A 27688-nucleotide genomic window follows, 5' to 3' on the forward strand; every position below is an offset into this window, starting at 1 on the left:
CTCCACGACACGTGGAGGAAGAAGCCGTGCTGCTCATGCGCGCTCAGTTCACTTGCTCGCCCGCCGTGGTGGGATCTTCCAGGGGTTTCAGAACCTTGTCACTGACCGGCGAAGCCCTCGGAGCATTTGGCAGGTTGGTAGTGAGGCGCTAGTGCCTAGCGGGCGCCGCGTGTGTGGGCTTACTCACAGTGGCGGTGTCCGGTTGCCGCATCTTTCACTTGCGGAGGTCCATGCTGCCTGGGCGGGCCCTCTTGCAGTCCAGAGCCTCTCGCTCCTGCGCTCCTTTTAAGTTTGTCGTTGCCTTGCCAGGCGGAATCCCCTCTGGGAATGTGCTTGTATCCCTTTCCTGGTACAGTAAAGGACCCGGATAGGTCATTGCGGGGGGCGGGGGGGGGGACCAAGCAGAGGTGTGGCGTTGCCTGCTTTTCGCCATCCCCTGCTTCCTTTCTATGCACGATCTCAAGATTTGAGCAGAGCCCTAGTGACTGGGGTCTGCTTTCCGGAGAAGAGTCATCTTCCTCTAGCTCACGACTTTAGCTTTCCCACCCAGGACCTTGGGTATATTAAGATATACTAATCAGTAATTGATAATATATCATAAAAAGTGTATTTTAAAGCAGTTCTTTAGTGTATTTGATGTAATTTTGCCTTTTGAGAAAGATAAAAACTAATTTGCACCCTCTAAGATAGATGTATGTTTGTGTTTTTTTTTTTTTTTTGTTTTTTGTTTTTTGTTTTTTTTCATAAAGACGAGTTTTGGCTGAGTATTTGATACTGCAGGACATAAAGCATCTAAAGTGTTTTTTCAGAGCTGATGTTTGATTTTATAATAGTCAGTGCTGAGATGATATTTTGCCTAAATATGTAGTACAATTGGAACTACGATTAGGGTCAGTTGTTGGAAAAGTCTATCCCAATCCAAACCAAAATTATTTAAAAAATAAAGCTTAAGTTAGCGACTCAAGCAGTTTTTGAAATCCAACAGTGCAACCCAGCACAATCCGAAGACTTGCTAACTTGGCATATGATGAAAACAATTTTAAGAGAAATTTAGGCTTGTTTTTATAACATCATTTCTTAAGAGCGTAAACCTGGATGTACAGTATAAACACCAGGTTCATAACTTCCTTGAATCTTGGCTGCTATGTTTCAGGCAGTATTCGTTGGTGTTGTATGGTGGGTAAGTATAGGCCATCACTGCTGAACTAAGGCTGGAGGGAAGTCAAGGTACAGCACAGCCGGACACTGCCAGATTCGCTACCCGATTGACTTTTGAATTGCTCTTGCTGGACTTTTCATCACCCCTCATCCAGCTACATGACCCTGTATGGGGTTTTGACCTACAGTCGAAGAAGGTCTGAGGCTACATAGAGTTTCCATGCTGTGTCAGAGGGAATGTAGTAGTGGGCTACATGTTTCTTACCTTGCTAACATAGCTTTCTAGTGACGCTTCGTTTGTATGTGCACGTGAATCTGCAATACTTGTGTTGTTTTGATCCCAGACTTGGTCTGTGGTCGTCTTCTGAGTGCAGTGTGACGGTGAGGAAGGTCAGTATGTACTGTAAGAAAGTCCTCTTTATTCCTTGTCATCCTGTCCCCATCTTGTCCCATGTAATGCTGAAGGGCTGCTCCCCTGCTCATTAGTCAAGAATGACGGGATCCCTGTGCTTGGTTTAGGGCTTCATCTGGAATAAAAGAGCTTCCTGCTTGGACTCCACAGCCTGTTTGGCTCTGTCGTCTTCTACCCATGTCCTCCTGGGTTCTGATTCCTGTGTTTACATGGTAGATTCCTAAACAAAAATTACAGCTGACATTTTCTTTCTTTCTTTTTTTTCTTTTTTTCAGAGCTGGGGACCGAACCCAGGGCCTTGCACTCGCTAGGCAAGCGCTCTACCACTGAGCCAAATCCCCAACCCCCAGCTGACATTTTCTTACTGGCTCTCCCGTAGGTTGCGCAGTTATCCCCATATAGAACACTTCATATGTGCTCTCAGTCTCCAGTTGTTTTGAATTTTAGGAGTAAGGAATGGGGCTAGCAGGCCTGGATGGATCTCAGAATGTTCACCAGCTTGGAAAATTACATCACCAGCGGCTTGGTTACCTTTTCTTTGAGGCACAAGGATAACACACTTGTCTTTGCTGTTGTCTACATGGAAGTTTATGTGTTGGTAGAAGTAAATCCTAATATTAAGGAGTCGAAGTGCAGGCTTGGTAACTGCTGCTCTGAGTTTTCCTTTATTTCAGCGTCTCCACGGTGCACAGTTTAGCCTTCCCTCCATCAGCAAAAGAATCAATGGCTGTTCTATGGGGGCGAAGGCTTTATGTATTATGCCAAGTGCCAATGTTGGTCCCTTTGTTTACGTGAATATCCACTAGGTTTTAAATCTCCATTTCAGACTGTTATCTAGTGTAGTTGTGGAAAAATACAGAAATGCATATTGTTTTATTAAAACAACATCTCTGGTTCTTTATGTTACCTGGTGTGGGATATTAAAAGTTATATCTCTGGTCAGCCATGTTATGAATTTTATTTTTGAAAAAGGAAAGAAGTGTTTCAAATTGACTCAGTGAATAAAGGAGGGTGTTGGTCCAGGTGTGGGAGTGAACTCCTAATTAACCCATCAGGTTTTCTCTGCAGTCAGCCTTTATGTGTTTCCCTTGAAGTCTGAGTGAATTCAACACCAGTAACTTATCTTCAGTGTGGACTCAAATATTTTAGTTATAATTTATCTCAGTCTTCTTGTTTCAGCTAAGAGCCAAGATAAAGTGTTATAAGTAATTTAATTTTAGTGCCCCTGCCTCAGCTCACTTTATGCATCATTAGTGTTTGTATGTAACTTAGTTATTTGGCCGTGTAAAATATGCCAGTTGGACAGTTCTGTGAAGAAACTCTGTTCCTTTGTTTTTTGAGACAAAAACTGTGAAGCTCAGGATGGCTTGCTGTGTAGTCAGTCCCGGTTGCCTTCAATCTCGAAGAGGCGCCCCGCCCCCCTACAGGAAAACATGTCTCTGTACCTGTTAATATCTTACTGATGTGATTGCTGTTGTATGTATGTGATGAGTTTTGGGTCTGGGTACCTTTCATGACTTTATTGAAATCTCTCTTTTTTGGAATCTCTGCTACAGATTGAGATAGTAACATTTTGGTATCATCAAACTTTGAGTTATATAAATATTTATTAAAGTTATTATTATTATTTTTTTACCTTTCTTATTTATTTGTGTTGGGGGTGAGGAGCATACCTTGGTGGGCATGTAGTTGTTGGAAGACGGTTGGGAGTAGGCTCTCTCCCTGCATTGTGTAGGTCTCAGGATTGACTTCAGACCAGCAGGTTTAGTGGCAATTGCCCTTACCCGCTGAGCCATATTACTGGCTTGGTTTAGAATTGTATATTCTTTGTTACGTTTTGAAATTGGGTCTCAGGTAGTTCTGCTGACCTCGTACTGTGCAGCTAAAGGCTGACCTTGAACTCCTGCCTCTGCTTTCCAGACGCTGATGTGAGCAACCACACCTGGCAGTTCATTTGGTGAGCTTTCTCTCCCTCTATTAAGTGTATTGCTCTCTTTCCAGAAATGTCTAACGCAAAGGAGAGAAAACATGCTAAGAAAATGAGAAGCCAGCCCAGTAATGTGACTCTGTCCTCCGGCTTTGTGACTGAGAGAGATGGAAAGCGCCATTTTGGGGGGAAACCTTCCCAATCTCAGAAACAAGGTAAGCCACCCACACCGTCCTTGTCACACACTGTCCTTGTCACACACTGGTCTGATCACACACTGGTCTTGTTCTCAGAAACAAGGTAAGCCGCATACACCGTCCTTGTCACACACCGGGTCTGGTCACACTCTGGTCTTGTCATTTCATTTTGAGTAATTGCTTTGGCCAATTTTGTTTGCTCACCATCGTCTTGGACATAAAGGAGTTCATTTAAGGAAAGATACAGAAAACTCTCATCAAAGTTTGTGCTGGGAAACCTGCCTTCTTGTTAAAGTTGAGTTATAAGCCCACATTAGTACTCACAAACCTGCACCAGTCCTTGTCCCTGGAGGGCAGGGAGAATCTTCAGTGTACTTCCTTCCTCAGCTTCTGCCAGAGGGCGGAGACTGTGGAAGAACAGGGTGCATGGAGCACCAGCTCTGCCTGGGGTTGGAATCTCAGCTGTGGGCTCACCCACTGTGGTCATGGAACACTTTGGAATTTCATTCTCTCTTTTGAAAAATGAAGGAAGTAGAACCCACTTAATGAGTTGTTTCTAGACTTTAAAATTACAGTCTGGTAAAGTGCTCAGGATAGGTGCTCAGTGGGTAAAGTGCCCACCCATGCCTGACCACCCGAGTTCCATTCCCTAAACCCACTGTGAAAGGAGAGAACTGACTTTGAAAGTTGTCCTCTGTAAGTTAGTATGCTATTGATACATAAAGTTACAGTCTGTGTGAGATATTCATTGTGTGTGTGTGTGTGTGAAGGATGGGGCAGGGAGGGAGGGAGGGAGAGAGGGGGGTACGAATGGAAGAGAAGAGAAAGTGGGGAGGAAAAATAGAGGTTTGCTATTCCTTAGGTGTTCACTTGACTTTGTGAGACAGGCATGCCATTATAGGATGATTATGCACACTTCAGAGCTCATAGTTCAACCTAAGGTATACTTCCGTCCCCTGAGAGAAATATAGTCAGTATATCACTAACTAGTGTGGTAATTTCACATCCTTGTGTAGTGATAGGGTGCACATGTCCTCTGGGACAACAGTGGAGAATGACAGTTAGGAAAGCTGATTTAAAGCAGCCTGCTTTATCCCTGTTTAAATAAATGTTAGATATAAACTCTTAAGCTCTAGATTTAGATCTAGAAGTAGAGGACTATGGTTTGACATGTGGTTCACCTTTCCCAAAAAGTATCTCATTTAAACCTCGCAATGACAAACCTTTTAACATGTTTTAAGATTATAGTAGCTTAATAATTCACATCCCAATGAAATAAACAGGAACCCTGTAAAGTTCTCCACTGACCTCTCTTATGTCCATAACCGTTCAGGCCATAGCAAGGGGCTTACATTAACAATTCATGTTGCATTGGGAATCTCAAAGGAAAACATGTCTCTGTACCTGTTAATATCTTACTGATGTGATTGCTGTTGTGTGTGTTAATATGTCACACGGATGTGATTGCTGTTGTGTGTGTTAATATGTCACACGGATGTGATTGCTGTTGTGTGTGTTAATATGTCACACGGATGTGATTGCTGTTGTGTGTGTTAATATGTCACACGGATGTGATTGCTGTTGTGTGTGTTAATATGTCACACGGATGTGATTGCTGTTGTGTGTGTTAATATGTCACACGGATGTGATTGCTGTTGTGTGTGTTAATATGTCACACGGATGTGATTGCTGTTGTGTGTGTTAATATGTCACACGGATGTGATTGCTGTTGTGTGTGTTAATATGTCACACGGATGTGATTGCTGTTGTGTGTGTTAATATGTCACACTGATGTGATTGCTGTTGTGTGTGTTAATATGTCACACTGATGTGATTGCTGTTGTGTGTGTTAATATGTCACACTGATGTGATTGCTGTTGTGTGTGTTAATATGTCACACTGATGTGATTGCTGTTGTGTGTGTTAATATGTCACACTGATGTGATTACCTGTTCTACTGCTTACTTACTTTGTGACTTGGGCTTTTCCTTATTCTACACAAGATTCCCCTTTTAAAAAAGGTAGTAGGGCCTGTGGGATGGCCCAGGGTGTGTGAAAGCCCTTGCTGGATGAGCCTGGAGACCTGAATTTAATACTCAGAACCTGTGCTCGTGTGTGCGTGTGTAATAACTTACAGGTTGTCTCTAGGGTTAACCAGTTAATTCTGTGCTGTAGTCCTGTCTCTTGTGTGGGTGATGTATTTCTTTTTGTTTTGCTTTTGAAAATGTACTAGAGCTTCATTCTGGAACCTCACGGCAGTGGCAGATCAAGATGAGCCCCCACTTACTTCCTGAGTCTGATGCGAATGAGCAGACTTCCTCCAAAACCATGTTTAAGAAAAAGGGAGGCTGGAAAGCAGGTCCTGAGGGCACTTCTCAGGAGATCCCCAAATATATAACCGGTAGGTGTTTGTTGGGAGGTGTGCGAGCTCTTTATCCACACTGCCTCGCTGCCCTGCCTCGCTGCCCACCCGCTCTGTCCTGACCACCTGCTCACCTCTCTCCTGGGCTTTGACCATTGCATCCTTAAGCCTGCGGCTCTCCCTTCTTTAGACTCTCTCTGACTCATCTCCTGAGTCTGTGGGTGGGCTGTTCCCCTCTCCTCCATCTCTCTGCCCCTTTGAAAGGACCTCACACACTCTTTAGCATGGTTCTGTGTATGCAGAGCAAATCTTGTAGACACCAGGATTTAAAGCTTGGCTCTGGGCTCTTGCCAGCCTCACTTTCATGGCTGCATGACCTCCACCCCTACTAAATTCTAAGCTAAATTCTGTGTCCCTTGAACAAAGCTTAGATGTCCTTTTGATATCTCTGATCCTTCTCAGATGAATTTGGTTGTTTCTCTAGTACCCTGCTTTTGCTTGAGACTGATTCTGTTTTATAATGAAGAAAATCAATAATTACAAGTATTGAAAAAAACAAAATAGTAAACTCTGTCTTTTCATTTGTGAATGTTGTACTTAAGAACGGTGATGATTAGGGACTGGCGAGGTGGAGAGGTGGTCACAGCATTTGCTGTGCAAGCATGAGAGTTGTGTCTTTCACGTCCACAGGAAGGTGGGTGTGGTGTACATGCTAATAACCCCAGGGCCGTGGGGCAGAGACAGGTTGGCCCTGGGAGCTTTCTGTCCAGCCGGTACCCCCAAACCAGTAAGCTCCTGGTTCAGTTAAGAAACCCATGTTAGAGGAACAAATCAGAGAATGATGGAGGAAGACATCTTCCTCTGGCCTCTAGATGTGCCTCTGGGCACAAGTGGCCACACACTCGCATATAAGCACACAGCACACATGTACAACTAATAAGAATAGGAAACAGCAGTTGTGATCATGTTACACAAAACTCCTAAGGTTGGCTAATCCTTTTTACTGACCAGATTATTTAGGAAGCTCAATTTTTTTTTTCTAATTAGAAAATGGGATTCTTTTAGAAAACTTGGAAAAATATTAACATTGAGGAGTCTTCTCGAGGGAACAGAGCACAGAAGTGACCAGTGTTGGCGCTTCCCTCATAGGATCATAGTGCCTGGCTGTAAGCTCTTGTTCAACTGGGCTCCCACTAAAACCCAGCGGAGAGACTGCTGACTTGTTAGGAGTGACCTTACCTTTGCCATTCCCGTCAACAGCTTCTACCTTTGCTCAAGCACGAGCTGCCGAGATCAGTGCCATGTTAAAAGCTGTGACCCAGAAGTCCTCCAATTCCCTGGTTTTCCAGACTCTTCCACGGCACATGCGGCGAAGAGCCATGAGCCACAACGTCAAACGCCTTCCTAGAAGGTTGCAGGAGATGGCCAAAAAGGAGGTAGGCACTTCCCTTAGTGTAAATGTTTACGTTTGTCAGTCCTAGAAGAGTTTTAGGGACGTCAGCATATGTCCTAAGGCATTCTCGTTTTCTTCTTGAATATCTGTAGTTTGACCATTACGTAGCCCTATCCACTTCTCTAGCTGCTTTAGCAGGCAGTTAGATTTTATAGCTGCTTTAGTAACCTTTAATCCCGGTGCTCAGGAGGCAGAGGCAGGAGGATCTCTGAATTTGAAACCAGTCTGGTCTAGAGTTATTTTCCAGGCTAGCCAGGACAACATGGTGAGACCCTATCTCACGCCAAAGCAGGAATTTAAGATACAGTATTTGGGACCCCTCTGTTTGCCCCCCCCCCCTTTTTTTTTTGTTTGACTTGTACCTAAGGGCGACCTTGAACTGATCTTCTGCCTTGGATTACAGGCATGGGCTTCCACCTTCCTAAGCAAAACCTCCTCTTTCTTTGTTTTGGTTTTGGTTTGGTTTTTTTGAGACAGGGTTTTTCTGTTTAGCCTTGGCTGTACTGGAACTTACTCTATAGACCAGGCTGGCCTCTGCCTCCTGAGTACTGGGGTCAAAAGGTGTGCGCTGCAGCTGCACCCGCCCCCCCTCAGTCCCTCTCCCCCCAGGAATTGTTTACTTTCTAGATTGCATGTGAGGTCTGTTTCCTAGCAAAATTTAGCAGTTATCTGTCTGTAGTCTAATGAAATGAATGAATTGGTGTTTCTATTTCTGTATTTCCAATCTTAAGTTTAAGATAAGAAATTAGTGTTATGTATCTTGTTAGTATGTGTGTGCTTTGCCTGCATGCATGTATGTGCACTATGTTTATGCCTGGTGCCCACAGTCAGAAAAGGGCACCAGAAGCTGTGGATGGTTTTAAGCCACCACATGGTTGCTGGGAATTGAACCTGGGTATTGGAGAGAATGGTGCCATCACTCCAGCCTGTGTGTTGTATCTCCATAAGGGATAAGGCTTGCTTGTCCTGTTAGCAAGTGTTGGGGCTTTGTCTCCTTTCCAGGCTCACCTGCCTCTGAAACCCTTTCCATTGTCTCCCTCTCAGTCAACTGAAGAAACTGCAAACTAACCAACTAAGCAGAGTGGCCCGTCAGGTCTCCGTCCCATCTGTTCATACTTAGTCGTTTGAATCTTAATGCTCAGCTGTGCTCTGGGACGCTTACAAAGTAGGTTCAGCCTTTCTTGTTTAAACTGTAGGCTGAGAAAGCCGCTCATCAGAAAAAAGAACATTCGAAAAATAAATGCCACAAAGCCCGAAGATGTCACATAAACCGGACCCTGGAGTTTAACCGCAGACAACAGAAGAATATATGGTTAGAGACTCATATCTGGCATGCCAAACGGTTTCATATGGTGAAGAGGTGGGGTTACTGTCTCGGGGAGAGGCCCACGGCCAAGAGCCACCGAGCCTGCTATCGAGCTATGACAGACCTCTGCCTCCTACAGGTGAGCCATGCTGCTGGACTTAGAGCCTTCACTGTGCAGACTCTTAGACTTGCATGATGTGATGAAGCCCTTTCTGTGACGGTACACACCTTACCGGTGCAGACAAGGACTCCACCGGGTGCGGAGAGGAAGAAGCTTAGTGAGAGATACACATCTGTCAGATTACTAGTCAAACAGATGGGCACGAGGGACAGGATGCCTTTCTTTTCTTTTTTTCTTCTTTCTGAGACAGGGCCTCACACTAGGCGGTGCTGGACTAGAGTAGAACACTTGTTTTTAGTGCCTCACATGTGTTTGTTCGTCAGTAGTCCTTACAACAACAGCTCGTGGACATAAGTTCCTGTTTTGTATCTGTGGAGACTGAGTTACCCCTGACCATACAGCCACTGAGCTTGGGGCTCAGGCCATCTGACTTTAGACCATTTTTCTTTGTTGTGACGCAGTTGTATAAATTTGGGTGAGCTCCATCTGGTCACTGGTAACTCAGAGGGAGCCACTGTTGGCAGAAAGGTTTCTGTGTCAATGATGGCAGTGGTTGATAGGGACTTGTTCAAACCACCGCTGTAATTTTCACTTCTGACTGCTTCACAGACTGGACTTACTTCAAGGTGCTGTGGAGAGGGTTGCTTTGGGAACTGGTCACTATCTCGGTGCCTTGATGCCCTCTCCTGGGAGATGAAGAATAGTAGGACTGAGTGTTAACTTCAGTGACTGTAGCTGTCACCACACCACAGTTCTGGAGGATTCTTCATACTCAGTCTAGTCTCTCCTCAACTTCCCCTCAGTTTCCCCGTGCATTGCTTACTCAGACTTGCATGGGAGGGAGATGGACAGATTAATTCTTCATGTTCCAGTTCAGCACTGCACGCCCAGGTGCTGCACTGGCTGCCACGTGAACAGCTTTGGCAGAATTTCGTGGAATTCTTGTCTTACTTCTTCACTGTGGCTTCTCACCTTATGTAGATCTGGGAAACGAGTAGTTCTTTATTTAGAAGCAGCAGTTTTTATAGCCAATTTTGAACTTGCTTGTGAGAGTAAAGTACGATATGCTTGCTAAACTGTAGGACACTGTGTATGGTGAACTAAATGAAGATGCATTTGGCTTTTGACTCGGATGGCTTAAGAATACCTGCTAATAGCAGTGGGCAGGGTTTAGGTTTTGAGTTGTTGAAAAGCTGGCTTCAGGGAATTGATTGTGTTTTTAGAATAGGTTTTCTGGTTGCCTGAGATGTTAGATCAGATCCCCTCTGGACCTGGAGTTACAGGCAGTTGTGAACCACCCAAAGTGGGTGCTGGGAATTGAACTTGGGTCCTGTGCAAGAATAGTTTGTGCTCTTAACCTCCGAGCCATCTCCTGTGTTCCTCAATGGGGTTACTGGCTTCTTAGTATTTTTACCCCATAACAGAGCATAGAATATTTAATTATGTTTCTCCTTTGTTCAGGATTTATCATATTACTGTTGTTTGGAGTTGAAGGGCAAAGAGGAAGAAATACTGAAGGCACTTTCTCAAATGTGCAGCATAGACACAGGTAAATTCTAAAGCTGTGTGCTGCTTTAACCTTGTATCTGTTCATTTGTAAATGAATGTCCATTATAAACACTACTAAGCACCTCACAGTTTTAATATGGAAATGTGAGATATTCCCAGTGAGTATGTTAATTTAAGAAAGGTTGAGTTGATATTTAAATCTTTACTAACATTCTCAGGTGTAAAGTGAGCCATTATTCTGTGGAATAAACTGAGACAGAAACAACCTGAAACTCACTAAATCATTGATTTAACAAATATTTCTTGAGACCTTACTCTGTGCCCAGTTTTCTTTTAAGCTGTGGCCAGAACTAAAGCTTCTCTCGGAGACTGACAATTGCTAATAGTATTCTCTCCGGAATAAATAACGCTGTGTGTGAGCACAGCACCTGCAGTTACACTGTTTCATTTGTGTGTGCCAGGACTGACTTTTGCTGCAGTTCACTGCTTGTCTGGGAAGCGGCAAGGGAGCCTCATGCTTTACCGGGCAAATAAGTATCCCAGAGACATGCTTGGGCCGGTTACCTTCATCTGGAAGTCTAGGGAGACCCCAGGGGACGCCTCTGAGGAAAGGCAGCTGTGGATCTGGCTTCACCCAACTCTTAAACTGGTATGTCTTTCTGTTACATTCCATCTAATTACACAGCGAGTGGAGGGCTTTAACCGTACACATGTGGGAGTCTGCTCTTTCCTTCCACTGCGTGGACGCTTATATTCATAATTACCACTGGGAGACAGCATTTTAGACATTTCAGGGTATACAAGTTTGGCTGACAGTTTGATGTTATACTTTTTTTAATGAATCAATTAAAATGTTAGTTTCCATCCATTCCTCCCTCCTTCCCTCCCTCCCTTCCTTCCTTCATTTGTTTCTGAGTGCCTGACTTTCCTGTATTTGCTGTGTAGACCAAACTGGCCTCAAATTCAAAATGATCTGCCTGTTTCTGTCTCCCAAAAACCCATGTGTCGTCATGCCTGACTGATTGTCTATTTTTTTAAAGATATGTTTATTTGTTTTATGTGAGCACACTGTAGCTGTCTCCAGACACACCAGAAGAGGGCATCAGATCTCATTACAGATGGTTGTGACCCACCATGTGGTTGCTGGGATTTGAACTCAGGACCTTTGGAAGAGCATCAGTGCTCTTAACCACTGAGCCATCTCTCCAGCCCCTGATTTTTTTTTTTTATTTAATTTTTTTTATCTAAAACTATTGAGCAAAGAATGGATATACTTAGCTTGACTATAATGATTTGATAAATATGTATGCATTCGGTAATGTTTAGCATAGTGAGCATACCCATCTCTGTCAATATAACTTAGAACACTGCATTTAACTTAAAAAATTTAAGGATTTACTTATTTTCTATTTTATGTGTATGCCCAGTACCCATGGGGGCCAGAAGAGGTGGTTTAACCATTAAGACATATATCTCTTGAGCCCTCTGTGTTTAAATTTTGAAGATTAAATTAAATGTTTACGTACTTCCTTAGGCTGTCCTAGAGGAAATAAAAACAACGTGCCAGTGTTCAGAACCCGTCAAGCCAAGTGTCTGTGTGCCTGCCCCACTCCTGACACCAGCCCAGGAAGACATTCAGGCAGGACTAGCTGATGACAAAATCGGCAAGAAAAGAAAAAGGAGAGATGATGGGGAAAATGCTAGACGAGCGAAGAAGACCATTGGTGACGGGACAGGAGATCCCTGCCAGCCACGGTCGTGGCTCTCTCCCACTACAGGGATCGTAGTCAGGTAGGAGGGGGTTCAGAGTGAGACTGTCCTTGTGACAACACTCGAACGCCACTCCCCCCTCCCCCCTTCCCCTTTGTTTTTTGTTTTGTTTTTTCAATAGAGGGTTTCCCTGCCTGCCTTTTGCACTCACTGCATACACCAGGCTGGCCTCAAACTCAGACTGCCTGCCTCTGCCTCCCAAGTGCCGGAATTAACGGTGTGTGCCACCCTGCCCGGCTTTCTTGTGCTGTGTGCCACTGTGTCTGCTATGACTTGTCCCATTTTCGCCAGTGGTAGAGACACCATGTGTGATGGACGTTTCTGTTTTCTGGTCTTCTCTCAGTGACTTGACCATGGAGATGAACAGGTTCCGGCTGGTCGGACCTCTTTCGCACTGTATCCTGACCTCAGCACTGAGGGCTGCTCCTGTACACAGAGTGAGTAAACGGCAGATTTGTGAGGCCTCACATACGATCTCCTATCCCAGTGGGTTGCGTCGTAGTGAGTATTTCCCAGCTTGTTTTTGCTAATTTTTGTTTTAATCCTTGACTTCTAGAAGATGGAATCTCAGTGGGTGTGGCAGTCAATTGGGTATTTAAGTGCCATCCTCTGCTTGCTTTCTTGATTCTGTAGAAGGTAATCCCTGCTCCCTAGATGGGCAATGGGATATCTCTAAAATCTCTGCTTTTTTATGTCCGTTTCCCCCCTTTCCTTCAGTTTTTGTTTTCTTTTAGTTTGGCTTATCTGACTGATTTCTGGAAAGTTTTGAGCAACATGTCTCATGTGACAGTGTTGACCACTTATGTGACTGAGCGGCCGAGGAACTGATTTGTACCTTTATTTAATTTTAACTAAGGCTCTTGTGACCTGTGTCCTCTCACACCTGCAGTTCTCCCCTCACCTTTGGTCTTTGGCCATGTTGGCCTTCAGGCTCTAGAATGTGCTACTTCCCATTTCTGTCACGACTCACACCTGTTTTCCTTCTGCCTGTTGAGCACCCTGTGTGCTACTCTCGGTTGGGCTAAATGTCCCTCGTTCTTCAGGTTTCAGCCTGTCTCCTGCACTCTGCACTCCATCTGGAACCTTCCCCTGCTCTGGTTATCTTGCTTGCCTGTTGTTTCTGTTGCATCTGCACATTCCTCCGTTTACAGGTACATTCTGCTCTGCATTAACATTTCTTGACATCTGTGGTTCCGGTGGCAGGCAGTGCTGGCCCTGCCCTCTACCTTGTCCCCAGTGCTTAGCACAGTGCCTGGCATACAGAGGTCTTGTATCTGCTCACAAAGGATGGAGTGAAGATTTGAATTCAGAAGGCTTGATTCTAGGGCCTGGACTTGAAACCACTTAGCTCTGCTAGGGGAGTGGCAGACAAGTTACCACTTTAGGGTCTGGAGGAGGCTTTCAGCATGAGTAGTGACTCTAGGCAGTCGTATTTGTCACACTTCTATACTTGAAATGCTTTGGCAACCTTGCTAAATCCCAGCCTTGCCAAGAAAGACAGAAATGAAGTGTTTACGCGTCTCCTCCAGCGTTGCTGAGAACAATGAGTGCAGTGGTTTACTTAAAGTTTTCATTGGTTTGGTGAGAAAGGGACACTATTGCTTAAATTAGAGAGGATGAGGGTGGCAAGATTCCCGGGAGAGGGTCTCTTAGGGAAAGAGAGGGACAGTGCTTACTTAAGCTGTGTCTTTGAAAAGCACGGCTGTACTCCCTCCCGTGAATGTGAATTGCTAATTAGAGTGTTTCACTGGTAGCGCTTGCTGTCCTAGATAGGCTGTCACCTTCATTGCCGCTCCAGTGAACTGGTTGTTCTCACACAGAAACCAGTCGGGCAGAGCCTTGTTGCAGTGTGCTCCATCTGCAGCAGGCACTGAGCCTGGCTCGTTGTCTTTCTGCTGAGGAGGTGTCCTTGTTTTTCAGGGTGAGGAGGATGCAGAGGAGACACCGCATGGCTGGTGGACTGACACGTGCAGGAGTCCTCATGGCCTTTCTCTTCACCAGAGACAAGAAGCAGTGTTTCAGTTGTTGGGAGGTACAAGGGGCTGGGCGCTAGGGAGGAGCGGGAAGTGGTCAGGAGAGCGGTTTGCAGGTGGGCTCCTAGGAGTAGCCTTGCTTTTTATCCTGCTGTCACTCGTTGTGATGTAACAGGAGAATCGGGTAAGAAGCCCAGAGTTAAAGAAGAAAGCGTTGGGTCCATGGTCGTCAATGAAGTGGCGAGCTTGTTCACATTCTAAGTGACAGCTTTCTGGAGTGCAGCAGTGAGCAGCAGGTGTTGACCTAAGTCTGTACTTACTGCCCCGGATGCACATGCTGTTACTCTAGTGTGTACTCAGTTGTAAGGAATGGTCTTTATGGTCTTTAAAGTTTATTTTCCAAGAAACTTTATTTTTAAAGTGTTAATTTATTTTTGAAGGTATTAGTGGGCAAAGGGTGATATGTATTTTAAAACAGGTATCCCAAGGGAAAACGTTTCATTGGAAAACTCTGAAAGATTTCAAAATACAAACAAGATTGTGTCAATAAAACATTTTTATTACCTTTATTAATTATGTATGTGTACATGTGTGTACTTCTGGAAGTCAGGTCTCTCCTTTACTCGCAGAGATTGAACTCAGGTCGTCAGCAAGTGCCTTTGCTCACTGAGCCACCTTGTAGGTCCTGGGAGTGCCTTTCTGCAAACTCGCTTTTATGCGTTCATTGTGTCTCTGTTTTGTTGAAGGGATATCGTCACCGGCAGAAATTCCAGCAGGTACTATTCTGGGATTGACAGTCAGGGACCCGAGAGTAAATTTGCCTCCACAGCGGTGCAGAGCTTTGCCTGATCCAGAACGATACCACGGTGAGTGCTTGCCCTGGCCCCTTGTTAGCGGCCAAGACGTACAGGGACTTCAGGATGTCACTTGTGTAGTAGCTGTATCTGGGGCAGTGCCAGAGGACATGGCGCTGAGACATCTTTACAGGGGAGCCACAGAGCCAGCTGCTTACGTTTGTTCTTTATTTTTTTTCCCTGAGTTCTCTGTTTTTAGTACCTAATAAAGTGTGTCTTTCTTTATTGTCTCAAACGACTGGAGTTTCAGAATTTATCTGTGAGGAAGGGATGTGCACCAGCAGCTGGTCTTGTGCTCATTGGAAGCCTCTGTCTGACCATACAGATGATCCAGGTTCGAATCCTGGCAAGGCCATCCCAGGTGCTGAAGTATCAGACCACACGGTTCTGACAGAGTAGCGGTACCTGAGAGCTGTTTGGCTGGGAGTGTGGGAAGGTGGGTTTGGGCTGCCCGAGACTCTCAAGGGTTTGCTGCAGTTGTGATGATGTTACATTGGATTTACTGTCATTTAAACACCATTAATTAGGAGACTAGTTTAAACTAGCTTGTGAGCTTTGGGAGAAGAGCATTTAAGTATGTGTCATAACAACTTGACAATTTTGTTTTTGACCTCTCTACATGTAGTTAGCTAGCTTATTAGGGACAAATAAAACGACCCCGTGAGATCGCCATATAAAAGGTGGCTGAGAGGATTTGAAGACACATAGGTAAGTTAGTTGTTGTGGAGCCCAAGTCCTTTTCGTTGCCTTTTCCTACAGTGCATATGGTCTAGCGTGACCGGAAATCGGAGTGTCTCCTGAAAACCTTAAAGCCACGAGCCAGCTCTCTGGCTCCCTCATACAGGGTTTTGGATTGGCAGTTCTATCACATCCTTTTTAACAAGTTTAATATGAATCAGTTCAAAGATGATGAAAGTCTGTTGTGAAAAATATGATTCCGTTTCTGCTGCAAAATTCACCATTGTGATAGATGTTGCTATATTTGTTATAGCCTGTTTTTATTGTTACTGTTTTATCTTTTGAGATAGGGTTTTACTAAGTATCTCTGGCTGGCCTGGAACTCTCTATGTAGAACAGGTTGGCCTTGAACTCTCCTGGGGCTCTGCCTGTCTCTGCCTCCTGAGTGCTGAGATAATTAAAACCTGTTTTAAGTACCGTAATTTATTATATGTTTTATTTGTTATTTGAGCTATACAAAGAAGTATACTTTTTGGCGGGGGATGTAGCTCAGTGGTAGAGTGCTTGCCTAGTATGTGAGAGGCCCTGAGTTTAATCCTTATTGTTTTGAGAGAAGGACTTGTTGTGTCCTATAACCGGCCTGGAACTTGAAGAAGAAGGCTGCTCTTGAGCCTCCTCAGTGTTCCTGTGTCACTGTCCTGAGTACGTGATTGCAGGCAAGGAGGACACTCTTCACATGAATTAGTTGAGTTAGTATCATATCAGTACTTTTAATATCTCACCTAGGAAGGTAAATCAAAATGAAGGATAAAATTATACTTTGGTGGACTGGGTCATTTAAGAAGTCAGTCCTTAGAAGAGTCTCAAACAGTAATGGTAACATCAATTCAGATGTACTCATCCTTAAAGCCTGCTTTGGGTATCAAGTGCCTTATTTTCTTGTATAAACTGGATTTCAGGCAGCTTTGAAAGGAAAAGGTTCCTAGGAACCGGATTGCTGTGTTTTCACGCTTCGTACCATTTACCTCTTAAGAAAGAGTTAATTATTAACATGTTTTTAGAAACACTTTTCACTCTCATTAACAGAACAGCTTACTGTGTAAATAGCTTTGAGGTGGGATTTCAAAATACAGATCCAAGGTCGGAGGTGTAGCTCGGTGATAGCGTTCTTACCCAGCACCACATGGTCCAAGTTCAAGTCTCAACCCTGGGGAAGTGGAAAGGAAACCTCACACCGAATTTGTGCTGTGTGTCTGCTTTATCTGCTGTCTTAGCAGCTGCGACTACACTTTCAGAGATGATCTGAACCTGTCCTGGCAGGACAAGAGCTGTGCTTAGCCTTGGCTGTGGGAGCAGGGAGCAAGGCTGGGAGGCAGGGATACGCTCAGTGTGCATCTAAGCCTGCACTCAGCTTCCTTACGCTCACTCCCTAGCGGCAAACCAACCAAAACAAAAGGAAAGAAAGAAAACACGGAGCCACACTGTACGTGTGGGCTAATTTTAAAATTTTCTTTTGAGATAGTCTGGCTGTATGTCCTCACCAAACCACCAGAGCCATGAAGTACTGTCTGGTTGCTTCAAAATGGCAGGTGAACAGTCGTCTTTTTCCAGTGCTTGTGAGCACTCTTAGAGCACAGGGCAGTAGAGGACTTCCGGAGCTCTGGGCACGCCTACAGCAGGGGGCAGGCAGCTGTGACTTCCAGGACCTTAGTTCTGGGTCCTTTTCTACAACTGATTCTTCTGGGAAGAAAAAGCTACTCAAGCTAGGAGCTGCCTGTCCCTACCTGAGGTGAAGGCTGCAGCTTTCTTCCTGCTCACCCTTGTGTTGTCACTGTGCCTGGAGTTTAGCCTTGTAGGTCACATGGTTGATCATTCTGTGGGTAGTCTGTTCAGACTGGCTCTTTCCCTCAGTGAAGTGTGTCTCCGAGTCTCCTTCTTCTGAATTTGTAGCACATTCCTTTTAGTCCATCATCTAGAATTATTGGAAGATGAACTAGTGCTTTCCTGTGCCTTTGTTTTGAGAATTCTCTCTTGTTTGTAACTCAGTCGGAATAATACCTCAGTTCTGCCCCTCAGATTTGTGTGAGCTCCGCAGGGCAGCATTCTGGGTCAGTCAGGGCTGTTGTGGATGGGGCTGGTCCTTCAAGGCCAGTGTGACCCTCACTGGCACTCAGCACTACACCTGTGATCTTGTGGGTAGTTTCCACAAGGTTAGGTTAGACCTCTTCCGTGAGGTTAGACCTCTTCCACGAGGTTAGACCTTTTCCTTGAGGTTAGACCTCTTCCATGAGGTAGGACAGTTTATAGGAGCCAGTGCTGCTTCTCTGCAGCTCTCTCTTCAGGTCTGCCCATCAGTTAAGATTTCTCTGGCTTTGTTCTCCTCTGAGATCTGTCACACCCCACCCTGTTGGCCCACCTGGGGCCAACAGACCCACAGACACACAGCTGTGTGCTTTCGAGTGAGTTTCTGTGTTGGTATTTAGGGATAATAGCCCCCTACCTCCTCATGTTTTTGTTTTTGTTTTTAATTCTTCAGTCTAACAAAATAAGATTTGAAAGACTTTTTTTTTCTGTCATGAAGACTCTCAAGAAACAATGTAGTTCACAAACATTGCTCACCTTAAAGGAATGGAGAAACCTGTTTCTCCGACAGGAGTGAAGAGCTTAGTAAATGTTAGCTCTAAGAGACCCGAGATAAAGGGTAACAGAAGGGGCCATCTTGAGTTTGATTATCTTAAATGAGAGGGGCAGCTTATTAATATTGTAGTTGTCCGCACAAAAGTAAATATCAAAGAAAAGTCTTTATTAGCCTTTGTTATTTCATGGCCTAGGACACCTATTTTAATAATGTAAGTTTTTGCCAAGGAAAGTCTTCTAGTTCAGAAAATCCTTATTTATTGAGGGAAATCCTTTCCTGTCTTCAGTCTTCCCTGTTAGGTAGGGGTCGATGGAGCTAGAGTGTGGGTTGAAGGCCGTTTCTTTTCCCTCTTAGACAATGAGCAAGTTAAGCAGCTGCTTCTGGAGGGTGTGCCTGTGGAGTGTGCACACAGCTTCATCTGGAACCAGGATATCTGCCAGAGCGTTACAGAGAATAAAATCGTGGACCAGGTAACTAATGTGTCAGCTTGCGGGTAAGCTCAGGACTGCCAGGGAGAGTTGCTGCCGGAGAGACCCTGAGTGGTGATTTTATGTCTCAGAGTCCCATGAGCTTATTCTTTATTGTGATACATTGATTTTTTTTTAAAGAATGATTTCTAGTAAAAGACCTTTTCCTAAAGTGTAAAATCTCGTGCTTTAAATATGTTTTTCTTTGATCTTACTCCTTTTACATTTTCTGTCTGTAAATTCAGAATGATTGAGCCCCCACCAGAGTCAGGCATTGTGTCAGATGCCGATAGATGACTGGGGTGACGGGAAGCCTAAGGAATGCGTAAGGGCACTGAAGCTGGCTTTCTGTGTGGAGAAGCGGATATTTGAATTTACTCTCAGATGGGAACTAGACTTCTTGGAGGCAAGGTGAAGGCTGCAGTGGAGAAAGTTGTCAGGAAGTATAAGCAGCATTTACAGTGGCCTGATCTGTTCATAATCCCCAGATGGGGCAAGAGCTGTGCGTTAGTAGTGGGACAAGGCAGAGTGCTGGAGGGACATACAGGCTAGAGTGTAGAGGACCTCAGGGCATCAATGTGTGGACTAGCTGTGTGGTCCACTGACGGTTTCGAGATTAGTTATAGCATGACCGGATTTCACTTAACAGTATGTGGAGGGAAGGTTCGACTGGGGTTCTGTTTGGGAGAGAGCCGGAGAAAGGGCTCAAATAGCCTTAAAAGAAACATGTATATAAAACAGATGATTGTAAAGAAAGAAAGAAATACACCACAGGGACATGGTAGGGGTCGGGATTGTGCAGCAGCTGGAGTAAAGGGGCTGGGGTCCAGAGATAAAAGTGATGACTCTTTCTGGTTGCTGGAAGATGAGAAAGGGTATCTGTGGATTAGCTCCTAACACGATGGTGATGGCATCAGCTCACGGAGCCAGAGTCATGTTGATTTGTTTACTGCTGTGTTCCCAGGTTAGAGGTGCTCAGTAAGTGTGTGGATAGATGAAGAGTGAGCTCTGGGATTTGTGGGGTTATTCAGTCAGGGGAGGGTTTGGAAGAGGACCATGGGAAGGGTGAGGCATTTGAGAGGCTGTGTGCTTCTCAAGGACAGATGTCTGAAGAGACAGGTCTTAAATTCCAGGTGGGAAGCTTGGGGCTACAGGGAAGATATTGTAGAATGGGCGGTAAATACACAGGCAGTCCGAGAAGCTTAGCAAAAGTAAAAAGGTCAGTGTTTGAGGAGCATAGTAGAGGTTATAGTTATACCAAAACACAGAGGAGTGCTCTGTACCAGTCAGCTGAGACACTAGCTGGGATCTTTGAACTCAGTAGAGGTGATTTTCCTTCTGTGAGCAGACCTGGGGAATTCTGGGAGGACACCATTCACTCCTTATGTTGTGTTGGTTCACACTGTTCACAGTGCCTTCCATTTTAATCATCCAGATCTGCTAAGACATTTCCTCAAGAGCAGAGAACATTTTCCCCAAGAGCCATCTTTGAGAAGTTGTGGTTAATTTTTGTACTACCTTAATGATAGCATAATCGAAATAAAAGGGATGGAGTGTACAAGTATAGACTGATTTGATGAGATTAGCACGATGAGCATACATCAGCTCACCTCGAGTCTTCTGTATCCCCCAGCCCAGACAGCAACCTTCAGGTGTTTGGCCTATTCCTACCAAAGCCTGTGCATAGAGGCAAATCTTTATAAGAAGTATATTTATACTTATACTGGCTTATGCTTGCTATTCCAGAGCTTTCTCTTTTAAGTTTGGTCCTGGGGAGGCCCACTAAGATCTAGAAGACTGGCTGTTTGTATTGACTTGTTCTCTTCCCCTAGGATTTAAACCGCATGAGAAGCGAATTGCTGGTGCCCGGATCACAGCTTGTTTTAGGGGCTCGTGAATCCAAGATACCTATACTTCTGATTCAGCAGCCGGGAAAAGTGACTGGCGAAGACCGACTGGGCTGGGGCAGTGGCTGGGACATCCTCCTTCCCAAGGGCTGGGGCATGGCCTTTTGGATTCCATTTGTAAGTGTCCTTTTGATTTCAACTAATAATTGCAATATTTAAAACACAGTCTTAATTGATCATAGATGCTGCACAATTTAGGAACTGAACAGTGTATTTCTGTCCTTAGAGGTGAAATAGTGGATGTAAAAATATAGAATACTTTATAGCACGTGATTCCTGGAGCCAGGTTCTCATGGATAACCTGTGGGCCAGCAGGACGGCTCAGCAAGTTAGGGTGCTTGCCACCAAGTCTGACAACCCGAGTTTGATTCTCAGTACCATATGGTGGAAGGAAAGAACCAGTTCTCTCAAGTTGTCTTCTGACCTCCACACGTGTGTTATCACACATGTGCCCATGTTCATGCACACATACACAGAGTAAATGAAGTTGATTAATAAAAAAAAGACAGTCGTGTAGCTCTCTTCCTCCAAAGACAGTCTTTCTATGGAGCTCATGCTGGCCTGGAGTTTGTTTCTTCTCAGGCTCCCAGGCAGGGATTACAGGTTTAAGCACAGTGCCCGGCTCATATTGTGCATCCCCTCCACCCCCAATTTATTTATTTATTTTTACAGTGATTAACATATTAACTGTACAGCTGCTGTGGTATTTCCATACATGCTTGATTTATGTGTTGATCATTCATCTGTCTTCCCTTGTCCCGTGATCTCCTTCCCAGGAACCTTCCCACACCCTGCTAAGGAACAATGTTTGAAGATTTTGAAATGGAATTTTTTTTTTAATAAGTAACAATAATGTCACATTTTAAACCTGAATATGTTTACTAACAGTCTTTATAGCAGTTTGGGCATATTGTTGTGATTTTTAAGTGCTAACTATAAGCATATACTGTTCCTATTTTTTAACTGTCAAAATTTTTATTGACTCCTGTGTGGGAGCATCTTCTGGTTAGTTTAAGCATTACTCCGCTAGAGATGGTAAGAGGTGTGTCAGTGTAGACTGCTGGGTTTGTGCAGATAAGTGCATTTTTAGCAATTATGCCTAGTGCAAGGAACAGTTAATCATTTAGGAAGGGGACTTTTTTTTTTTTTTTTTTTTTTTCCTTTTTTCTGGAGCTGGGGACTGAACCCAGGGCCTTGCGCTTGCTAGGCAAGCGCTTTACCACTGAGCTAAATCACCAACCCCAGGAAGGGGACTTTTTTAATTGTTCCCCTTAATTGTTTTACTAGGAAAATCTTTGTTTGCTTTTTCTTCAGTACTGAGTATTGAACTGAGGGTCTTAGGCAGGCTACGAAGCACTCTGTCACTGACCTGCATCCCCAGACGGTTGGGCACATTTCAGTCACACAGAAAGGATGAGGTCCACATGTACTGAGGGGCTGTGCACCCCGTGCTTTCATCTCACTAGGAAACGAAGGTTACAGCTTCGCAGGCAATGTCCTATGTCCCTCACACCTCACAGCTCTCCCCCTACAGTAACACCATTGTGATCTGGTGTCTGTTACCTTCTCATACTTTGTCAGATGCTTATATCTCTGTGAGTACACGTTTTTAATCTATATGCCCGTTGTCTATATGTGTCTGTTACTGGATACTGAATTTTTCCCCTGCTGACTGAGGTTTCATTCATTCAGTTTTACTGAATTTGGTGTTTGGTTATAGGATTATCTTAACATGTATTGATCAGTTTTCCTTATGATGGGCTTGAAGGTTGTTTCTTATTCCCCTATACAGACGTTTAGACAGTTTCACTTTAGGTCGGTAAGCTGACAGGCCCTCTTGTCTTTCAGATCTACCGAGGTGCAAGGGTTGGTGGATTAAAAGAGGCTGCAGTACACTCTCAGTACAAACGGTCACCTAATGTCCCAGGCGACTTCCCAGACTGTCGTGCTGGCGTTCTCTTCGCTGAAGACCAAGCTAAGGACCTTCTAGAGAAGTACCAAAGGTAAGGAAGGAACTGTTCTTCTAGTCTGGTCTCAGGGACAGGGGGTACCTGCCTGATAGCTTAGGGATGGCTTCCAACCTGTGGATAGAGTAAAGGCTTTCCTTGTGCTCTCTGTTACCAGGAAGTGCTTTGAGCCAGGACATCCCTTTTTGCCCCATAGAGGCCCATCTGGTACAGCCCTTCTCTCAACTGTTGTCTGACTTCAGTGATTGACATCTGAACTACAGACATGCAGCTCAGATACTTGCTGTGGGTCTCATACTATCCTACCCATGTCCCCACTCTTGCAGAAATTTCACTTTTAAAAAACCTGGTTTTGGAATAGTACCGATTTATAAAAGCTAATGAAACCATGGACGTAGGTAAAACACTTTAAAGTGGGGGCAGTTCTGCCATCCAAAGAGATACAAACTGTTTTTAATATTTTAGTATTATCCTTGTATATGTCCTTCTTACATATCTTTCACTGGAAATGAGTGAATGAGGGCCTTTATTTCTGTGATATAGAGAAGTCCTGGTGAACCATAGAACCCATGTTTCCATTAAATTGTAGGCTCCTGGAAGCACAGAAACTCTCTTGTTTGTGGTGCTTGTGGATCTAGTCGTGGGTGTAACATGCATGTGTGTGTGTGTGTGTGTGTGTGTGTGTGTGTGTGTGTGTGTGTGGTGTAGGGTTGGCTGGCCTTCTGGCCATTTGTTGAATGATAGACAGATGATTGACTTGGTGGGTAAGTTGTGACTGATCCTGGATTAGCTTCCCAGCAAGTCTGTGCTCTGTATCGTGCCAACTGTGCTGAGTGGCTGAGTGGCTGAATGCCCTGTAACTGAATGTTTATTTTCACTGTTTAGGGTCTTTACGGATATTCTCTATAAGTACAAAGTCTCCCCAATAAAAGAATGGTGTCATCCTTACTTTGAAACCTGAGCTTTTCATTTAACCAATGTGTGGATTTCCCTCTATCAATAAATAACAATCGTATACCAAATGTTGGCAGACTTTTGTAGAGGGTCAAATGTTGTGAACCTTTGCCTGTAGACCCTTTGGTCTCTGTGACAAGGTCTCAGCTTTGTCACAGGGACAGGGAAGCAACCACAGGTGACAGATAAACAGAATATGCTGGAGTTCCAACCCGGGCTTATTTCCCAGTCACTCGCTAATGGAAATCATAGAATTTTCAGTCACAAAATAGGATCACTTTCCTTTTCCAATGACGGGAAGTATGAGAATCATTCTTAGCTCATGCGTCATATAAAAGCAGGTAACAGGCCAGCTTTGGCAATGTGGCCTAGCTGCCGGCTGTGGTGGAGGGTGGAGTTCTGTAAGGCTGCGGCATGGAGGTACACTGCGTCTCATCAGCGGCCTTTTAGGGGACCTCCATCTCTATTTGTCTGGATCATTCATTCACCCAGCACATACTTATTTCAAGTCACCCAGGCACGGTGGCTCCAGCTGGCACAGAGTAACCCAGCATTTGTTTCTTTTTTACTTTACTTTTTGATCATTCATGCATCTGTACAGTGCACTGTGGTTGTATTTACTGCCCCATAGTCCTCTTTTATCACCCTGCCCCTTCCTGCTGACCTCCCTTTCCCAACTCCTCCTCCCGTTTTCCTGACTTTTTATTTTTGACACACTGATTTAACTTGGGTTGCTTGTATGGGCCTGGGTGTGGATGTGGGTATAGCCTTTTTACTGGATCATAGGCAACCTAACAATTTTTATACCACTGAAGAAAATGACTCCTTGGGCAAGTAGTAACTACCAATAGCTCCTCAGAGCCTGGGGAGCCCCTCCCATAGCCATGCGGGAATTTTTGTTCTCTTTGCTTTTCTTTTTCTTTTTTTTTTTTTTTTTTTTTTTTTTTTGGTTCTTTTTTTCGGAGCTGGGGACCGAACCCAGGGCCTTGCGCTTCCTAGGTAAGCGCTCTACCACTGAGCTAAATCCCCAGCCCCTCTTTGCTTTTCAAGACTGGATTTCTCTGTAGTCCTGGCTGTCCTGGAGCTCACTCTGTAGACCAGGCTGGCCTCCACCTCCCAAGTGCTAGGGTTAAAGGTGTGTGCCACCACTGCCTGGCTTAAAAGCACATATCATATCCTCACCCACCCTCCCCCACCCCACTGCCACCCCCTGGAGTTTGACTGGCTTGATCTTTGTAGGTAGCCTGTGTGTCTGAGACTTGCCTGTGTTCAGAAGATGCTTTTGCGTTCTATGCCTCCATTCTTTCTGCCCTACTGTTCCTCAGATCTTGGAAGGAGTAATGTACTTGTTTATGGCCAAGCACCCAGTGTCACTGATTCTTGGGACTTTGGCAAGTTATAAGACCTTATTGTCACCCACTGCAAAAAGAGGCTTCTCCGATCATAGCTGGGAGCCGCAGTCTGAGAGCAAACCATAAATACTGACTGCAGAATTTAGCAGAACATAAGTCATGTGATTCCTCCCAAGAGACCGTGGGTGCAGTGAAGCTTCTCCCTCACTTCTGACTGGAGTGTTAAGCCACCCTCCAGGAGTTGGATGTGGCGATCACTTTCCTACGGGTCCTTCCACATACAGTGTTTGCACACTTAATTTTGCAGGCACACACTTGGTCTTCATACTCTTGCTGGTTTTCTTGTCAGGTCAGGAGTGAGGGAGAAGCTTCACAGTACCCTTGACTTAGAGCCTTCGAAGTCTACAGGGACAGCATGCCCAACCCCAGGAGACCATGGACTTGGAGCTCTCCAGATCAGTACTCAAGTGCTGCACACATTTGCAGATGTGTTATCTCTTAAAGAAACCAAATCCCAAAGATCTGGGCTGGAGAGGTGGCTCAGTGGTTAAGACCACTGACTGCTCTTCTAGAGGTCCTGAGTTTAATTCCCAGCAACCACATGGTGGCTCACAACCATCTGTGATGGGATCCGATACCCTCTTCTGGTGTGTCAGCGATAGCATACTCATATACATCAATCAAACAAACAAACAAGTACCCCACAAAGATCTGGTGATGGTGGTATGCACCTTTAAACCCAGCACTGGGGCGGCAGATGTATGTGTGCAGGCGTGCATGTGTGTGTGTGTGTGTGTGTGTGCGTGCGCGTGCGCGCGCACGCGCGTGAGTGCGTGTTATAATGATCATGGCTGTTTTAATTCTCTACTCTTCAATAGTTTAAAATTTGTTTCTTTTTTTCACTAGACGCCCCCCTGCTAAAAGGCCCAACTATGTTAAGCTTGGCACACTGGCTCCTTTCTGTTGTCCCTGGGAACAGCTGACTCGGGACTGGGAGTCCAGGATTCAGACCCAAGAAGCAGCTGTTATAGATTCAGTGCCTGGTGCTCAAGAGACTGACCCAAGAAGGCTTGGAGTGCCTTGTGTCCCCAAAGAGACCTGCCAGCTATCGAATGAGGCAAGCATAGCTGAAAACCAACCTAGGAAGCCGGAAGTTACAGGCTGTCAAGCTCAGGCGGGGACTGAGGTGGCCCTGGAACAGAATGCCAGTGAGGACCACGCAGCTGCCACAGGTAGCCAGCTCTGTGTTGTTCGGTAAGTGTCGGCACCTGCCAGATACATTTTGAACAGTTTTCCATATTGAACATGCTTGGGGTGTGAGCGTTACCATTCCTGTATGCTAACTGGTGTCTTTCTGAAAAGGGGAGCCATCCCCTTGACTTTCATAGAGGGAAACAGTTTAATGCTTGAGACATGACACTAACCTATGAAATGGTTGAAAATGCTGTCCTCAGCCATGTGGCCCTGATTGGTGACGAGCCTCTGTTCTGAGCCGGCTCTTGTGAACTGTGTGGATGCGGGATGGGCCTGTAGCCTCCTTATAGCATGGTGGAGGTGTGGCTCCCCTGTGCAGTGGCAGTGAGCCCCACCCCCCTGCTGCTTTGCTCTCAGCTCTGTCCACTCAGCACTCTATAAATGCGCTCTCCTGTTGAGTGCGCTCCCCTTCCCTTTGTATCTTCTATATCCCTCTCTTCCCAAGCGCTCCTCCTCTTGCTTTACTCGCTGTAATTATAACCCTACCGTCTATCTTATTTTTTTGCCTTAATTTTTTCTTTGCCCCAATTCTGTAATCTTTACTCTTAGTTTGAGACGACAGACATGAAAAGAAGATTATTAGAACTAAATATATGTTACGCTTTAATAGTTTTTAATCTTTATGTCTCTTCCTTTATGCAGGAGTAGGAAACTACTGAAGCAACTCTCTTCCTGGTGTGGGCCCAGTTCTGAGGTCAGGAGGGCTCCCTGCAGAGGCCAGCAAGAACTGACTAGAAAGGCTTGCCTGTCCATTCTGGCTGATTTCCCCAGAGCGCTGGTGTGGGTCAGCTTGTCCCTGCTCAAGAAGGGCAGCCCAGAGCCACACACCATGATCTGTGTCCCATCCAAGGAGGACTTGTTCCAGCTCAGTCAGGATCAGTGTTACCATGGACCCTGCGAATCCAGACACAGCGACCCATTTAAAAGCTTGATTCTGAAGGAGAAAGAAAAGAAGAAGAAGGAGAAGAGGCAGGATGGGGAGCAGGGGGCCTCCAAGGGCCAGGCAGCAGGGGCACCTACAGCTGGGCAGGAGGCTCGGATTCAGGGGCTGTGGTCAGGCCCCCTTCCGGGGCTGACTTCACACTGCTCCAGGCCCCTCCTGGGCTTCGTGACACATGGAGATTTCTCTATGGCTGTTGGCTGTGGAGAAGCCTTAGGGTTTGTTAGTGTAACAGGCTTGCTGGAAATGTTGTCCAGCCAGTCAGCAGCCATGAGGGGCCTGGTCCTGCTGCGGCCTCCGACCTCGCTGCAATACCGGTTTGCTAGAGTTACCATTGAGGTGTGAATTCGAGTTTACACCCTTAACCTAGGTCCTAACTATTTTTGTCAAATTCCAAAGAGAGTCCTGGCCGTCTCGGTCACCTGAATTAAAATACAATGTGGAACTGCTTGGAAAACAAGAATTAAAATTATATAATTATGTGGATGA

The 27688-nt window shown here is 45.1% G+C and overlaps 1 protein-coding gene across 2 annotated transcripts; it reads left to right on the plus strand.

The window, feature by feature from the left end:
- Window positions 1-2: 2 nt before the first annotated feature.
- On the plus strand, window positions 3-27688 carry Pop1 (POP1 homolog, ribonuclease P/MRP subunit). 2 transcript variants are annotated; one of them, NM_001130550.1, is made up of 17 exons: window positions 42-133; window positions 3572-3712; window positions 5928-6095; window positions 7317-7492; window positions 8706-8954; window positions 10398-10485; window positions 10907-11094; window positions 11980-12236; window positions 12559-12652; window positions 14136-14247; window positions 14935-15054; window positions 15287-15376; window positions 18713-18828; window positions 20658-20849; window positions 22581-22735; window positions 25912-26259; window positions 26902-27684. In NM_001130550.1, the coding sequence occupies exons 2-17, from the start codon at window positions 3574-3576 to the stop codon at window positions 27542-27544; spliced, it is 3135 nt and encodes a 1044-aa protein (NP_001124022.1). In that variant the 5' UTR covers window positions 42-133; window positions 3572-3573; the 3' UTR covers window positions 27545-27684. The 2 variants fall into 2 exon arrangements, with proteins under 2 accessions (XP_006241605.1, NP_001124022.1); XM_006241543.5 differs by lacking the exon at window positions 15287-15376 and having other exon boundaries at window positions 3-133; window positions 26902-27688.

The sequence above is a fragment of the Rattus norvegicus genome, chromosome 7 (genome assembly GCF_036323735.1).
Source record: "Rattus norvegicus strain BN/NHsdMcwi chromosome 7, GRCr8, whole genome shotgun sequence".
NCBI lineage: Eukaryota > Metazoa > Chordata > Mammalia > Rodentia > Muridae > Rattus > Rattus norvegicus.

Bases quoted from the DNA above. Each gene is read 5' to 3' on its own strand.
- Pop1 (NM_001130550.1), top strand. From the start codon at position 3,574: ATGTCTAACGCAAAGGAGAGAAAACATGCTAAGAAAATGAGAAGCCAG. The intron at 12,237-12,558 runs GTAGGAGGGGGT...GTCTTCTCTCAG, and splicing joins ACTACAGGGATCGTAGTCAG to TGACTTGACCATGGAGATGA. The intron at 14,248-14,934 runs GTACAAGGGGCT...GTTTTGTTGAAG, and splicing joins AGTGTTTCAGTTGTTGGGAG to GGATATCGTCACCGGCAGAA.